The sequence below is a fragment of the Hypomesus transpacificus genome, chromosome 19 (genome assembly GCF_021917145.1).
Source record: "Hypomesus transpacificus isolate Combined female chromosome 19, fHypTra1, whole genome shotgun sequence".
In the NCBI taxonomy this organism is placed as follows: domain Eukaryota; kingdom Metazoa; phylum Chordata; class Actinopteri; order Osmeriformes; family Osmeridae; genus Hypomesus; species Hypomesus transpacificus.
In genome coordinates, this window is record NC_061078.1 from 4,707,842 (window position 1) to 4,722,277 (window position 14,436).

Consider the following 14,436-nt stretch of genomic DNA (forward strand, 5'->3'; position numbering starts at 1 on the left):
GAAAAAGGCATGCAAGTTTAGATACAATAGCATGAACTAAATGGAATTCTGTTGGACCAGAAGAAATCCGTATCAAAGCCATCCCTGCATAACAATTTCATGTCAATTGTCTTTTTCTTATTTTCCACATGAATGTATAGTATGTAGTATGAACCCATCAGTGTCCTTGACAATGTTTATATTGACTGTGTTTTAAAGACGACAACACTGTGATGGTGTGTGTGTGTATGTGAGTAGGAGTTGTTGCTAACCAGAGCGCAGTAGTCTCCTCATGCGCACACTGAAACTGGAGCCAGGTGTGTGCAGCCACAGTGGTCTAATATGAACCAAGGAAACTCCAATGCCCCAGATGATTGACGAAAATGTGTGCGTGTGTTTGTCTGTTTGTGTGTCAGTTTCTGTAAGTCTATACAGATGTGTGTATGTTTGCATGTCGTGTGTGTGTGCATGTCAATCTGTGTGCATACATGTTTGTGTGTGTGTTAAAGGATGCACTGTAGACTTTGCCTGCTGTCCTCTATGAAACATGAGACCAGTGGTATCCATCTTTATTCTTAAAACGTTCTTCCCTATCCACCCATTGAACTCTTGGTGGGCCTGCCTGTCACTGTGGAAACTCAGGGAGCAGGGGAGAATCCAAGCTCCGTCCACCATTTCACCTGAGCTCACCCCTATAGAAATCACACTCGGTTGACAGCTCTGGCCTTTGGCACACATCACGAAACCTGTGCTCAGTTCAGCCTGTGTTTCCACCTTTTCCCCCTGCAGGAAGTGGCCACATTGTATTTAGGTTCTGTCTCATGGTTTTCATGAATTGACAAAGCGGATGTCAGCACTGACGTTGCCATTGAGGGGCTGTTGGATGATGGGAAACAGAGTTTCAAGTTGCTACTGTAAACCACCCATTCTCCTTTCACGTGAGACAGTTACATGACTTCAGTGCACAGTAGGGGTGGGGAATTCAAATGTACCTTGAAGTCGTCCGGGAGGAGCAGTTTGCTGGTCCTGAGAAAGCTGAGAATGTACCGGAATATCTCCCCATCCCGGTCGATGAAGTAGTGCTGCTTCAAGCTGTCCAAGACGATGGGCTCGGTGCCATTAAACAGACGGCTGATTCTGGAAATTGAAACACACGCACACACATAATGGAATGAGGCATGCTGCCTTCAAATGCATGAAACAATTACCCTCCATTTATTTTTCAATTTTATTAGCGCTAAGCCTGAAATGTATTAGCATCCCAGGTTGAAACAAGAAGCTTAAGGCACATTTCCCCTGTTCTGCAGACCTGTTTGAAGTGTCCCTTCTGCTGGGAGATTAGAGCGACACACATACTCTCTCCCACAGTCCGTGGAGGCACTTACAGAAATTAATGACAAGAGTTCACTTTTACACTCCTACAGTATGACTGTCTGTACCCAGTCAATAACAGAAATCCAACAGTGGTCAGGGATGATGAATGACGACTGTCACTCTGCAGTTACATAGGATTAACACAATTATCTGAAGCTGATTAAGGCAAGAATTTCTAAGTTTCAGATCATTATTTCTCAGGTCTGTTAAAAAACCAATCACCCTCGCCCATTAGAATGCAGAGCATCAGATGAAGATTTCATGAATTATAAACTGAATTTGTGGAGTAATAGGACACCTGTTGCTGGGTATCCATAGTTGACCTCACCAAAGAGTGTGCTGAGTGAATAAGAGCTAGCTGGGAAGCTAGCTAGAGGGGCTCATCAGGGCTAAGACTGGAAATTGCTATAATCTGTTAGCCTTCATCCTAGCATGTCTGTACGATGCCTGGAGACAAGGTTGGACAGATATTCATTTCTCTCATCTGTGGTAAGGTTGTCCAACTTAGTGCCTTTCTCAACCATTAGTCATGTACTCTTATCTCACCTTAAACCTGCAATGTGTGCCTGCCAGTGTAAACCACTCAGGAGAAATGAATAGTAATATCTAGACAGTTAATTAATATTTGACTGACCATAACCATTCAGACACTCTGAGAACCTAAGGATTTGCATCATTTTTTCAAGAGTATCCCCAAAATATTTCTAAACCAGTATTTCCATTCTGCTTTCCAGAACAGACCATATCATTTTGATGTAATCAGCTCTTCAATCATGTCAACAGCTTTGAGGTCAGCTGACCCACTAGGAATACCACCCCAAGAAAGGTTCACTCAAACAGCTTTAGCTTACCGATTGTCAACTCTTGTTACAAGACTCAATATTCAGGGTTGTAATGCATACATGAATCTTAATGCACACACATGTGTACTAACTTTACAGTCTAAATCTCTGAGACAAATTGCATTGAATTTCAATTACAATCCCAATATCAAAGAGCTTAATCAGGTAGAGTCAATCCTATCAAGTAGAATGTGTCCTGTTCTCACCTGACACTAAACTTTATGAAGAGACTGTGCAAAGAGTCTCTCTCTCATTCTCTTCCTCCCTCTCTTTTTTTGCCCCTCTTTCTTTCCATCTTTCCCCCTCTCCCTTACTCCCTTTCTCTCTGGAAATCGATGCAAAATGCTTTATAAAAAACCAATACTCATCTCCCTGTTGTGCCTGAGGTGTTCCTTTCTCATATGGTCTTGCAATTCTTCCAGCTAGAATTTCACCATACCCCTTCAGGCTAACTCTGTTTTTCATCTCCACTTTTTTAAAAAGCAATTAAAATGCTGCCTGTTTTTCTTTTCTTTCTTTTCTCCCTCTCTCCTCTATTTCTGTATGTCCCTTGGTCTCAGTCTTTCCTTTTGGTAAATCACCGATTGGCGGCCCTCTCACCCCTGCTCTGCTTCTGTCATGGCAGACAGGTAGAGACGCTTCACACCACTACACTGTTGCATGGCTCGAAGAGACAGAGAGAGAGATGGGAGGGCGTAGCAATAGGGGAAAGAGGGAACAGAAGGAGAAAGAAGGGGAGTAAGGGAGAGAGGGAGATAGAGAGAGAGAGAAATGAGAGCAAGAGGGAGAGAGATAGAGAAAGAGAGAGAGGCGATGTAGGGGTTTAGGACAAGAGCTGCTCTCTGATCTCTCCATCCCAGCAGCAGTGAGGAGAGGAGGCAGTGGCGGGCTGTAGGTAGGCATCTCAGGGAGCCTCACGTCAGCCTGAGCAGCACTCTGCCTGCCAACACTTTCCATCTGATCCTCTGACCCAGAGGTGTGGGCCAGTTCAGGTAATACTCCGATTCTCTCTCCTGCCATGCGGGAGAGAAGACACGCCTGTCTCACGTGTACAACCAAAGAATGCCGGTTTTCAGCAACAGGACGTCTAACATCTGTGTGTGAAAACAAATACCAGCGCAGGGTGCTCAGGGGATGTAATCAAAGCCAAGTTCAAGACCAACACTGTATACGCAAGCCCTGGGAAAAGATTGCAGTCTAACTTGAGAGCCAAGTATTAGATCCACAAGCTGAATTATTTATGTATGTATTTTCCTAAAAGATCAGGTAGATCATGTTTATACTTAAAGTAAACACTTGATATGTAAAAGAGTAACTGTGGTCAATGGAATACTGCCATCATTCAGTGCCACTAGTAATTCCAGAATAACTTCCTACTCTGAAAGGACCATTTCCAAAATGTTCTCATCAGCCTCTGGTGAACTGAGTGCAGACGTTGTCCTCTTTAACTGTGAACTACACAGGGCTGGTACACATCAATGTTTCATGGCCCGTCCCTTAGAGAAGAAGATGAATACCGAGACATTAGTTATTAGACTAAGTTTCCTTTCTCGCACTACATTATTAAGTGAGCGATCTATTAAAAGTAATCATCAACTTAAAATTATTTAACCCTTGTTCTTAATTGTCAAGTCTCACAGCCACATGGACCGCTCTGTCCAACAGATAGATAACCTTGGAACACTGCCTTTATTCTGACTATTGCAGAGTCATTGTTTTGCTTTCTGTCAGCCATTATACTAATTCACACAAAAGGGCTCCTCCTCCACTGGCTCCACTGGAAAGTGCACCCCTGAGGCATACTGTACATGGAGGAGGAAGAGACAGACAGAGAGAGAGAGAGAGAGAGAGAGAGAGAGAGAGAGAGAGAGAGAGAGAGAGAGAGAGAGAGAGAGAGAGAGAGAGAGAGAGCGAAAGAGAGAGAGCGAAAGAGAGAGAGAGAGAGAGAGAGAGAGAGAGAGAGAGAGAGAGAGAGAGAGAGAGAGGGAGGAGACAGAAGGAGGGAGTAGGGGAGAGAGTGAAAGAGAAAAAGAGAGACAGAGAGAAGGCTCAAACATCCACATTGGTATCCTGTCATTACTCTGACTGGAAATACACTGTTTCTCGACATAGCATGCTCCATTTGCATGGCTTCCAGGCTGTACTTTGTATATGCGTCCAGTGTTTATACTGTACAGTGCTGTCTTTGTAGAGTTTAAATGCATTACCTAAGGTAGGTTGAAGAGGTAGTGTAAAACTTCTTAATAGTGATTAATGGTATGAATATAAAGCAGAGAAATAGTTGAATTGTCTTGTTGAGGGACATGTTTTCTAAAATATGAAATGGATAAGCAAATCTTAATTACATATATAATTGTATAATATAATGTGTACGTATATGAAACATAGAATGAGTCAATTGGATCTAAAAAGATCAAAAAGTATTCACTTGTACTAATTGTTATCTTGTAAACAAAACACTCAGCCAAATAATAGCAACCTATAAACACGTCAAGATATTAAAAACATCAGTCTATAGTTTCTTATGAATTAAAAAACAAAGGCAGCTGACAGTGAGCTGTGTGAATATTGAGGGATTATGTTAAAGTAGATACAAAAAAAAAATGTTTACCTCGGCATAGCTCTCAGGTCTGTAGTGACACACTGACCAGAGCATGTACAGTAGCTTTAGCAGGACTAGCTAATGTGATCAAACTGCATAGTCAACATGAAAACTTAAGGAGTAATAATGGTTAACTTATTATGAATTGATTATTCAGCAATGCACCACCATAAATGCTGAAGATTAAAACAGAACTGTGCCACACGACTGTGATCTTTTTATAAACCATCACAAGTTTAGGAAATCAACCTGTAGCATCTATTCAGTGAATAAGGGTGTTTGCAAATTTTTGATACCTAAGTGTAACTTAGTTCAAACTGAATTAAAGGATTCCTAACATTGAATCATCTAAAATTACATTTACATTGAGTTATTTAGCAGACGCTCTTATCCAAAGCGACTTACAGTAAGTACAGGGACATTCTCCCCGAGGCAAATAAGGTGTGCCATGCCCAAGGACACAACGTCATTTAGCACATCCTGGAATCGAACCAACAACCTTCTGATTAATAGCCCGACTCCCTAACCGCTTAGCCATCTGACCCAGATACTTTATAGTATCCTGAAATCAAACAATAATGTTATACTTGTCACTTGGAAAACTAACTTGTGAATCGTATACATTTGACAGAGTTGAGGATGATTCATCAATATCATTTACTATTCTAATCTTGACCTAAAACATAAACTGTGTTAACATTATCACTGATTACCCCCTTCCCCCCTCCAAAAAAAGCCAATTGTGGAAAACAGAACCAAACATTGACATGCTCGCCATATAGTTAACCAACAGGCAAAACTGCAAATGGAGAAGGCATAAGCACAACCTTACCTGGAATCTGGATACTTTGTCAGAGTAGCCAGGCTACTGGTGTACATGTGTCCGCCGACGTCAATGTGTACCGGAGCATTTGCCTTAGTCAGTTGAGCCGGTAGAGGAATTCCTTGTGCGGCCAAAGGGGAAACCGGGGACCGGGTCAAAGACAGGCGTGACATGCTTCTTCCTTCCTGAAAACAAGTAAATGGAAAAGCCATGGGGGAATAAATATTAAATCTACCCTCAAGAGTCTATCTTCCACCGCTGCTCTCCTGCACCCTTATCAGATCACTTCCATGTCTGTCTGGCCGCATATTTAGCTTACAAATTATTGCCACCACTCTAATTAAGTATGTTTGCATTTTTTCCTTCAGCACCGGAGGGGAGGATAGAAGGATGCTTATTAGGGACCCAGAGAGAGGAATACTAGGTGCCAGCCTCTAGGGGGGTAAAACAAACTGAAATATTCTAATTAAAGGTCGTGTTATGAGTTAGACATGATATGCCCAGACACACCAACCACCAGTCTGAGAGCACAGAATCAAGTGCATTCTGTAACTTTGTTCTTGAACTTTAAGAATGAAAATACACCCCTCGCATTACTCTCATGCTAAATTTCATGTGCACATCCAATGTAAACGTGTACGTTTTTAAGGTACTAAAAGCCCATGCTAGCGTAGCCTATGTTTTGCACAATATCAGCAATTATTATAAAAAAATTACAGAATAACTCATTAGCTTAACCTAAAGCAACAAACGTGCATATGGAAATAGCCATAAATAACATCATACAAGATCATGGCATAGCAGTATAATATTAAGGTTAAAAAAAAAGTCGAGTTGTGAGGTTTGGATATACTCTTGTCTATCACAACCCGCTTAAAACAGTTCCAGAGACCCTCGCTCCAGAGGTCATTCTGAAAGCGCGACTAGGGCCAAAGCAGTGTGTTACAAAATATGGCAGAAGCCCTGGTGGAGATTCACACAAGATAGTCAACTTTGATAATGTCTGTGTCATTGAAATCAGTTCACTTTACTTTACTTTCAGATATAATAACATATTTCATGTACAGTAGGTTATGTCAAAAGCTCATCATATGCGCAAGACGTTCCACATGCGCAAAGTGTCGCATCGTCTTACATGCACTTAGGCTACCTGTGAACTAACAAGATAACTCACCAACTTACCGGACTCATTGGGAGAAAATTGGCGGTGTGAAAATATTTAAGCATCGAAGACGTTAGCTCGAAACAAAAATAGGCCTCTATTTTCTGTCGGTGGAAAAAAAACGAAATTATTGTAACTTGAAAGGTATTTCAGGAACCTGTTCTTCCATGCAGACGTAGCCTACATTAGAAACGCAGTTATTTTACTCAATCGGTAAACACGCGGCAGTTGTTCGGGCTCTGTTCAGAACAACCACTTCGCTCGAAGCAATGTGCTTATAATGCCTGCTGCCCAGGGCACCAAGTGTTGGAGACTACAGAATTTTCCAGGGTGTTGCCCGCCTCGCGAAGCCTTCAGTAATAGTGTTCACTTAATACGCATATTGGATGATACATTACAGATCCTAGTGAAAGAAAGACTTCAAAAGACTTAAGAAGTTTTGAGTGTTGGAGGCTATCACACCTCTTCATATGGCCACGGGCCACAGTATCCAACTGATAATGTGGAGGGAATATAATCAGATATCCTCTCTCTCTCTCTCTCTCTCTCTCTCTCTCTCTCTCTCTCTCTCTCTCTCTCTCTCTCTCTCTCTCTCTCTCTCTCTCTCTCTCTCTCTGTCTCTCTGTCTCTCTCTCTCTTGCACACACACATTGCACACACAGGGTAAATATGCTAGGAATATGAAAGTTTCAAATCAAATGGAGATCAATGAAATCGATTTGATTATGGGGATGCAGCCAATAACTAAGCGGATCTCAAATTTCACTCAAGGGGTTTTCTCATTTTACTCAAGTGTCAAGACCCAAGACAAACTCCATCACATCTGTTCCCGAAAGTGCCCCATTGACCACATTCGTCCTGTATAATTTCAGTAAGCTCAGTATTCACCCCAAAGTTTATTATTTTACCTTTAAACTAATGACGAAAAGTATGAAACTGTTTTGTCTACACTAATGACTGTCGCAGTGACTGTCAAATTGACGATTTGGAGAACTCAGTGAAACAACATAGTTAGCACTTTTGATATATTTAGCCGAAAAGCCTAACGTTGATGCCCATGGATAGTCTAACTCAACCAACTGCACAATATGGCGTCTCACATAAGCTATGTACCACTGTGAAATAAACATAGACGATGGAATCCGAAATAAAGATGAAAAGCTCAAAAATACAACTTAAAAGCCAACATTCAAGAATTCGCAAGTAGCTACACGTCCAGACTGGACAGAACGCCGCTTCTCATAAAGTTATTAGGCCAATACATTTTCTGGTGTTGAAATGCGTTTTGCTGAGTATGCAGACTAAACTATATCATGCGAAGGCTATTTAGAAGTAGGCAACTATATCTCAATATTAATTTTGTCATACCGTTTCAAACATTGTAGGAGCTCCGAGCGAATCCGTGCCGTTTCAATCAGTCCCAGCTGATGTGTGCGTCCCCCCTCTCAAATACCCCGAGTTTCGTAGAACTATAGTGCCATCCAGCAACCAAGCATTCCTCAAGTCAAACCAGTTCTTTTAAAAACCAAACACGAAACACTGTATAACCTACACAACTAGCATTAAAATATAATAATCTATCTGTGTACGTAGACTTAAAACGGTCGCTGTGGCCTTTAGCAAGTGCTGACTTGACTTGGTCACACCAAGCTCTCTTTCTACTAAGCGCACAGGAAGCAAGCGGCGTTCTTACCTTGTACATATGAGAAATCTCCTTCCCCCTCTATGCTCTTATTTGTATACACTTCAAATTCCTGTTGTTAAAATCCTCCTTCGTATTTCAGCTTCTCGACTGTCTTTTGCTTTAATGAAACTGCCGGTCTGTTATGAGAAGAAGAAAGCCAATAATCCGTCTCTAAATAACAGTAGAGCTAAAAAAGAATTCTTGCTCCGGGCTGCCCAAACGCCTCTGGGGCAAGGATTAGGCTACAATTAGCTCAACTCCACTCGCGCCCAGGCAATTTTTCAAACGAAAACGCTACAGTCTCTGTTCTTAAAATTACGACTACATACAAATAAGAATCGTTATATTTTCAATTAATTTCGTCAAAAGTAAAAAAAAATATATACCAGTACCCTTAACGGTTGAAAGTTATGGTTTGCAGGGGTAATAGGCTAGTTAAATGCTGTTCAGTATAAGGCAAGTGTCACGTCGCTCAATAGATTTAGAGCAGGAAAAAAAGCAGATTTTAATCATTGTCATTTCGTCTGATGTAATATTTCCCCAGGCATTTAGAGCAAGGCATACATTTCCATTATCTAGCCTAGCTGAATAAGTAAAGCAAGACTCGCTCCCTATGTCCCACACTATAATAAAAGCGCAGTAGCCTATAACTTGTTGATAAACTGTCAATAAAAAAATATGTTGAAACGCAGTTCTCCTTGAATACTTTTCATACGGGTTTCAAACGTTTTTTTCCCGGTCCTCTCTCTGCTAATGTCTCGGGTTGTAATGCCAAATTTCCTGTAGGCCATTAAAACCAAATGACGTCTATCGACATGCATTCTGCTATTGCAAAAAAGCGCCCTTACAACCTGCCTCTAGCTAAACGCGCCATTTCAATTATAGCACACGGCTAGATGGAGATGTCTGCCGAGAAGATCTTCCAAGCAAACAGGAAGGCAGACCGCAAGCGCTGCCTTTAGATTTTTTGCCCAAAGATGCATTATGTGAAAATGAAATTACATTCTGACAAATAATTTGTTTCGTTAGCCTAGGTTATAGCCTATAATACGATAGTGCGCCCATGTAAACCAATGTTATGCTACATCAGTCTGAAATAGGTGCAAAGTGTAACTCAAAGTGTTTGTCTTTCCTCCCTCTTCCTGTGCAGGTGTTCACATAGACTAGGTTATTATTCATTTATTTGCATGTTTGTTTATTTGTGTGTAAATAACTGTGAATAATGGATGTTGCATTGAGTCCTGTAATTACGTCCCGTCCGGATCCAGACTACAGCCTACACAAAGTCGAGCTACTCTGTTTCTTGACATCTGGCGCCAACCAGTGTGAGAAATTGTTATTGGTGAAAATCAGGCGTTGTAAAATTCAGATAGGCCTACACATAAGGAATCTTTGAACTCTTTTCTTTTAATACGACAGTCTGCTGAAATTAAAGTTCCCGTGAAGTTCGCGTTGGTGTTAAAATATCAGTTTCTACAGAAAAAAAGAGTGAATTGAAAGAATATAGTTCCCTGACCACTGCTAAAGCTGTTCTCATCTGAATACACATGAGATCCCCTTGAAGGAAAACCCTTGAAGCGGTTCCCTTGCAGTGCAAGACGCTCTCCCTGTGGCATACATTTGTTGTCTTCAGGAGTACAAACTGGAGGGACGACGGGGTATTTTTTCTCATTAATGTAAAAACCCCGGAGTGAGTTCAATTACTTGAAGTATGCAGGGATGTTGTAAATTTAAAGATTTAAATAGCTTACAAAGTTGCCCTTGGCCCCATCAGTTAATTTCCTTAATTTATGGATTTTAGCGGAGTGTCTGATGTGTGAGAAATAAGTAGGTCAGGTTGAAGATCTTCTTACTGTTAGACTTAATGGACCTCCAATCAGACCATCTTGACCTTTGGGTTAGCTGCCGAATATTATATTTATTTCTATAAACATTGACAAATGTGACATTTTAGTCAAACAATGTTCCAACATGATGAGGAGGTTAGCTTATTAACAACACAGTCTTTGGATGACATGCAGGCATACATACTGACATTCTGCTATGGTCAGATTTATTATATTTTGCTAATATGAATTACTCGTTTTTAAATTCATATATTATATTATTATCTGATTAATCTATTTTGATTTTGAATGGCAAGTAGGCTATACAAGAGAGAGAGAAGAATAATGCAGAAAAGGAGAATGACTCAGAACATGCGTCTGTGTTGCAGATCATATGTTAATGAGCTATATGCATTAATGCATGACCCTATGAGCATAATAACTTAGCCTGGAGCAATGAAAGCAGGTGTCATTAGTAGTAATGCTCAAGGCAGCATGCAGAAAGGGACATTATTGTGCTTTTCCTGTATTGTGTTCCCAAGAATATTCTGCATTTCCCATTTTATAAAAAAAATTAGGCTTCTACTTAGTTTCATTGGCTTTGACATATGTATTATTATTGAAATGTTTAATGGCTACAAAGCAAGCAACAGGCTTCATACACAGTTCATGTGAATCCGGTACTGTGTGCATAAGACAAGAGCTCGACCGTTTTATTTAACCATAAGCCCATCTTGCTTTCAGATTTGTTTTTCATCGCTGCAGCTTACTTGTGACACCTGAAGAAAAAAACAACAACAAAGATCATCAAACACAAATCATAAAAGTGGTCACAAATTTGTCTTTAAATATCCATATCATAAGATATACGAGATGACATTAAACACATGCCTACATTAAGGACAACAGTGACATTCACTCTCTCAATTGCTTATTCCAATCTCGATTCTAACCTTGAACATATTCATGTTTCTCCTCTGGCAGGTGGAAAAAGTTTTAAAAGAACACCGACAAGTTGCTTTTGGTGATATGCATGCTTTATGATTGAGCGTCGCTCATGTCAATCGCTAGCTAGAGTTCTTAGTCATTCGACATTCCGCTTGATGTCGGCTCGCTTGTGAGGTGCGGCAGTGAGTGACATTTATTGTTCGTTATTTTAGAGACAGCAAGCAGTTATATAAATAGAATATGTGGGGCTGCACTGCCTACAGACAGCTTTATAACAAGCACAGCAGTTCCCTCAAGTGCTTAATGCAAGCAATTAAGTTCGAAAAAGTAATTGCCAAGAGGTCATGCAATGGTGTGAGTTTGGTATTGCTATTCAAGGTAGTCTAGTTTTGCAGGTAAAGAAGCAATGACCCTGACATCAAGAAACATTGTGTTTGTATTTTGAAACTAGGTTTGAAGGATTAGTTTAAACTTTAATGTATTTTTTGCTAAGTAGGTATCTTGGTCGTGATTTATGCTGTTGGTGGTAAAATCTTCCTCTTAGTAATGCAGTATGGCCTTGAGTTTGTCTGTGTTCCTAACAGTAATGACAGCTAAGTTGTGTTTATAGCTCCTCAGAGGAGTCCACACATTTACGAAACGTCTTTAGATTTAGAATTATGTCTGCTGCCACCATGTGGTGTGATCTCTAATTGCAGACAATGAGGGTAACAGTAAGTGTAACTGTAATTGATGAATCCTGTGTAGAGGACATTAATATTCTAGACTAAAGTCTGGTCAAATAAATGTATATAGCACATTAGAAAATAACCAGTGTCATCTAAAGTGCTGTACAATCAACTAAGGCAACTTAAAGCGCCATAATAATTAACAACTCTTCTTCTCATGACTTTAAGTTTGTTGCAAAACTGCAAAATGAGATTTGTAGAATGAAATGCATTCTAAATAAATCAACAAATTTGAATCAAAGCAAGTGGATGCCCCAAATGTAGCACTTGTTAATACATTTTATTTCATACAGAACAAAAATTGGAACAGTGTGCTGCTTCCAGTCATATCTCATGTTCATCACATGTGAGTAGCCTGGTTGCTGTGCCTGGAGGGGGGAGGAGTAGCGTTAGGAAAAACCCAGAACCCTCGTTAGGGAGCATGTGTCATAAATACACAAACCCCCCGATCTTGACTTATGCTTTACATTTACGATCATCCATCATGCCAATGTCATCATAATATTCACCACTGTTTACACACATTCACACACACACACACACACACACACACACACACACACACACACACACACACACACACACACACACACAAACACACACACACACACACACACACACACACACACACACACACACACACACACACACACACACATACAAACAGGCCTTGTCTTGGACCGCTGGTGAATGGTGAACTGATATGGCTCATGTTTGTAACAGTGAGTGTGTGTACCCTGGAGGGCCTTTCTGTCTGTAGTTCTGTTATTGGGACTAGTAATGGCCTGAGACTGAAACTGGAGTCCTGTCCTTTTGTTGAGCGCTGAGCCCAGGCTAACAGCGACCAGGGCCTGGGTTTGATGTGTCTTCTGAAGGCCGGCTGCTTTGTCAACACTGAGGCCTTCCTGACACTGTGGGAGCTGAGGGCCTGGGGGTGCTATGGGGATGCTGGGGCCTGGTGAGGCAGGGGGAAAGAGTGGGAGGGAAAAAGAGAGAGAGAGAGGGAGACAGGAGAGGGGGAAGGGTGCTAGTGTGGCCTGCCCCCTAGGCTAGAGGAGAGTGCTCCATGCAGACTGGCTGATGGGGACTGGAACTACTAGCTGATGACATTTCGTGGTCACAAAATGCAATCCTACCAACTTTTCTTGGTAAAAGTGGTTTTACATGTTAACTGTTGTTTTTGTTTCATCCTCTCAAAGGAGGGTGTCATCATGTCCTACAAAGTTTGGCCAAGGCCTTGAGAGAGACATAAGGTTTTAGAGGAAACATTGTCAAAAGAGTTATCTACAATCCCTTCCTCATCCCATGCTAATCGTTATCCAATTTTTTAAATACAACATTGTGGCTGTACATTGAAATCCTTCTAGCTTAGTTTGATTAGTGCTTCAGATGAATGCTGTTGGTAAACTGAGCATGATGCTTGCCCTTTGAGAAGATCAATGTTGACCAATACTAATTCAGGCAAAGCTTGTTCCCCCAACAAACAAACAACCCCCTGTATGATATCATTGGCATCTGCAACACTATAACTAAAGCACAACGCAGCACATCCGAAATCCGGTTGAATATGGTGTGTATTTTCACGGGCCTGTGAGTCTGCAATATATCTACTTTGTACAGTGAATCACAGAGTGAATGTGTTTGCAGTGATCCAGAGGGTGAGATCCTCTCTAGCTGGGGGCTGTATCCTCTCCCTGGGCAGCTTGGATGCAGCGCCAGCCTGACATCGGGGCCTCTCAGACCCTGCGGACACAGCTTTCTTTCAGTAACATTTTGCGTTAAGTGGCCATTAGTTACGCCAGGGTTTCCATTGTGTGTGCATCCATACAGTGTGTTCACTTGCACATCCCAGTGATTCACTCATGTAGGGTCTCATTGCTTCTATCCACTAAGCCTTAGCGCTGACCTCATCACGTCAGGTCCCGCCTCTGAAATAGAGCAGTTTTCGAATAATGTGGGTCCAGTTCAGACAAGCAAAGCAGGGAAAGGGAGGCTCTGGCTGCAGATGCATTGGATGTGTGGTTAAATCCAGATGTTGTGCGCTTCACAGTCAGCTGAACAAGACATTGCACCATTGTATTGTGGGGTCATCACATGACCGATCAGGTTCACGGTGGCTGTTTGTAAAGTCAGGAGTGCAGCTATAGCATCCATCCAAATCACCAGTTAAAGGCTTATCAACTTCCCATACCACTTTCCCTCGCTAAAGGCTCTATTGGGACCATCTTAGAAGGAGCATCTCTCCATCTCTGTGTCCTGGCCCCCAATGAGCTGCTGTGTGTGTCCGTGTGGTGCACCTGGCCTCTGTCAGGCGGTCGGAGCCGCGGACCCCAGACAGCCAGCCTACAGGCACTCTCAGATAACTCCTGTCTGATTAGCTCCTTAGGAGGAGGCTGTTCCAAAAGCAATTCACTACACTCCCAGTATTAATTTAGTCCCCCAATAGAAGCCCATCCATCGTTGTTGGG

General features: G+C 41.6%; 1 protein-coding gene across 4 annotated transcripts in view; it reads right to left on the reverse strand.

Moving 5' to 3' along the window:
• The window catches only part of LOC124481471 (BTB/POZ domain-containing protein kctd15), a 17,877-nt gene extending 8,541 nt beyond the window's left edge, over positions 1-9,336 (reverse strand). Inside the window, exons 1-4 of one of the 4 annotated variants that reach the window (XM_047041400.1) lie at positions 8,476-9,336; positions 6,803-6,886; positions 5,630-5,805; positions 972-1,116 (exon numbers count right to left, since the gene is read on the reverse strand). In XM_047041400.1, the coding sequence (XP_046897356.1) occupies positions 972-1,116; positions 5,630-5,805; positions 6,803-6,886; positions 8,476-8,484 (414 nt within the window). In that variant the 5' untranslated portion in view covers positions 8,485-9,336. The other 3 variants (XM_047041399.1, XM_047041402.1, XM_047041401.1) reach the window with 3 other exon arrangements.
• Between the last annotated feature and the right edge of the window lie 5,100 nt (positions 9,337-14,436).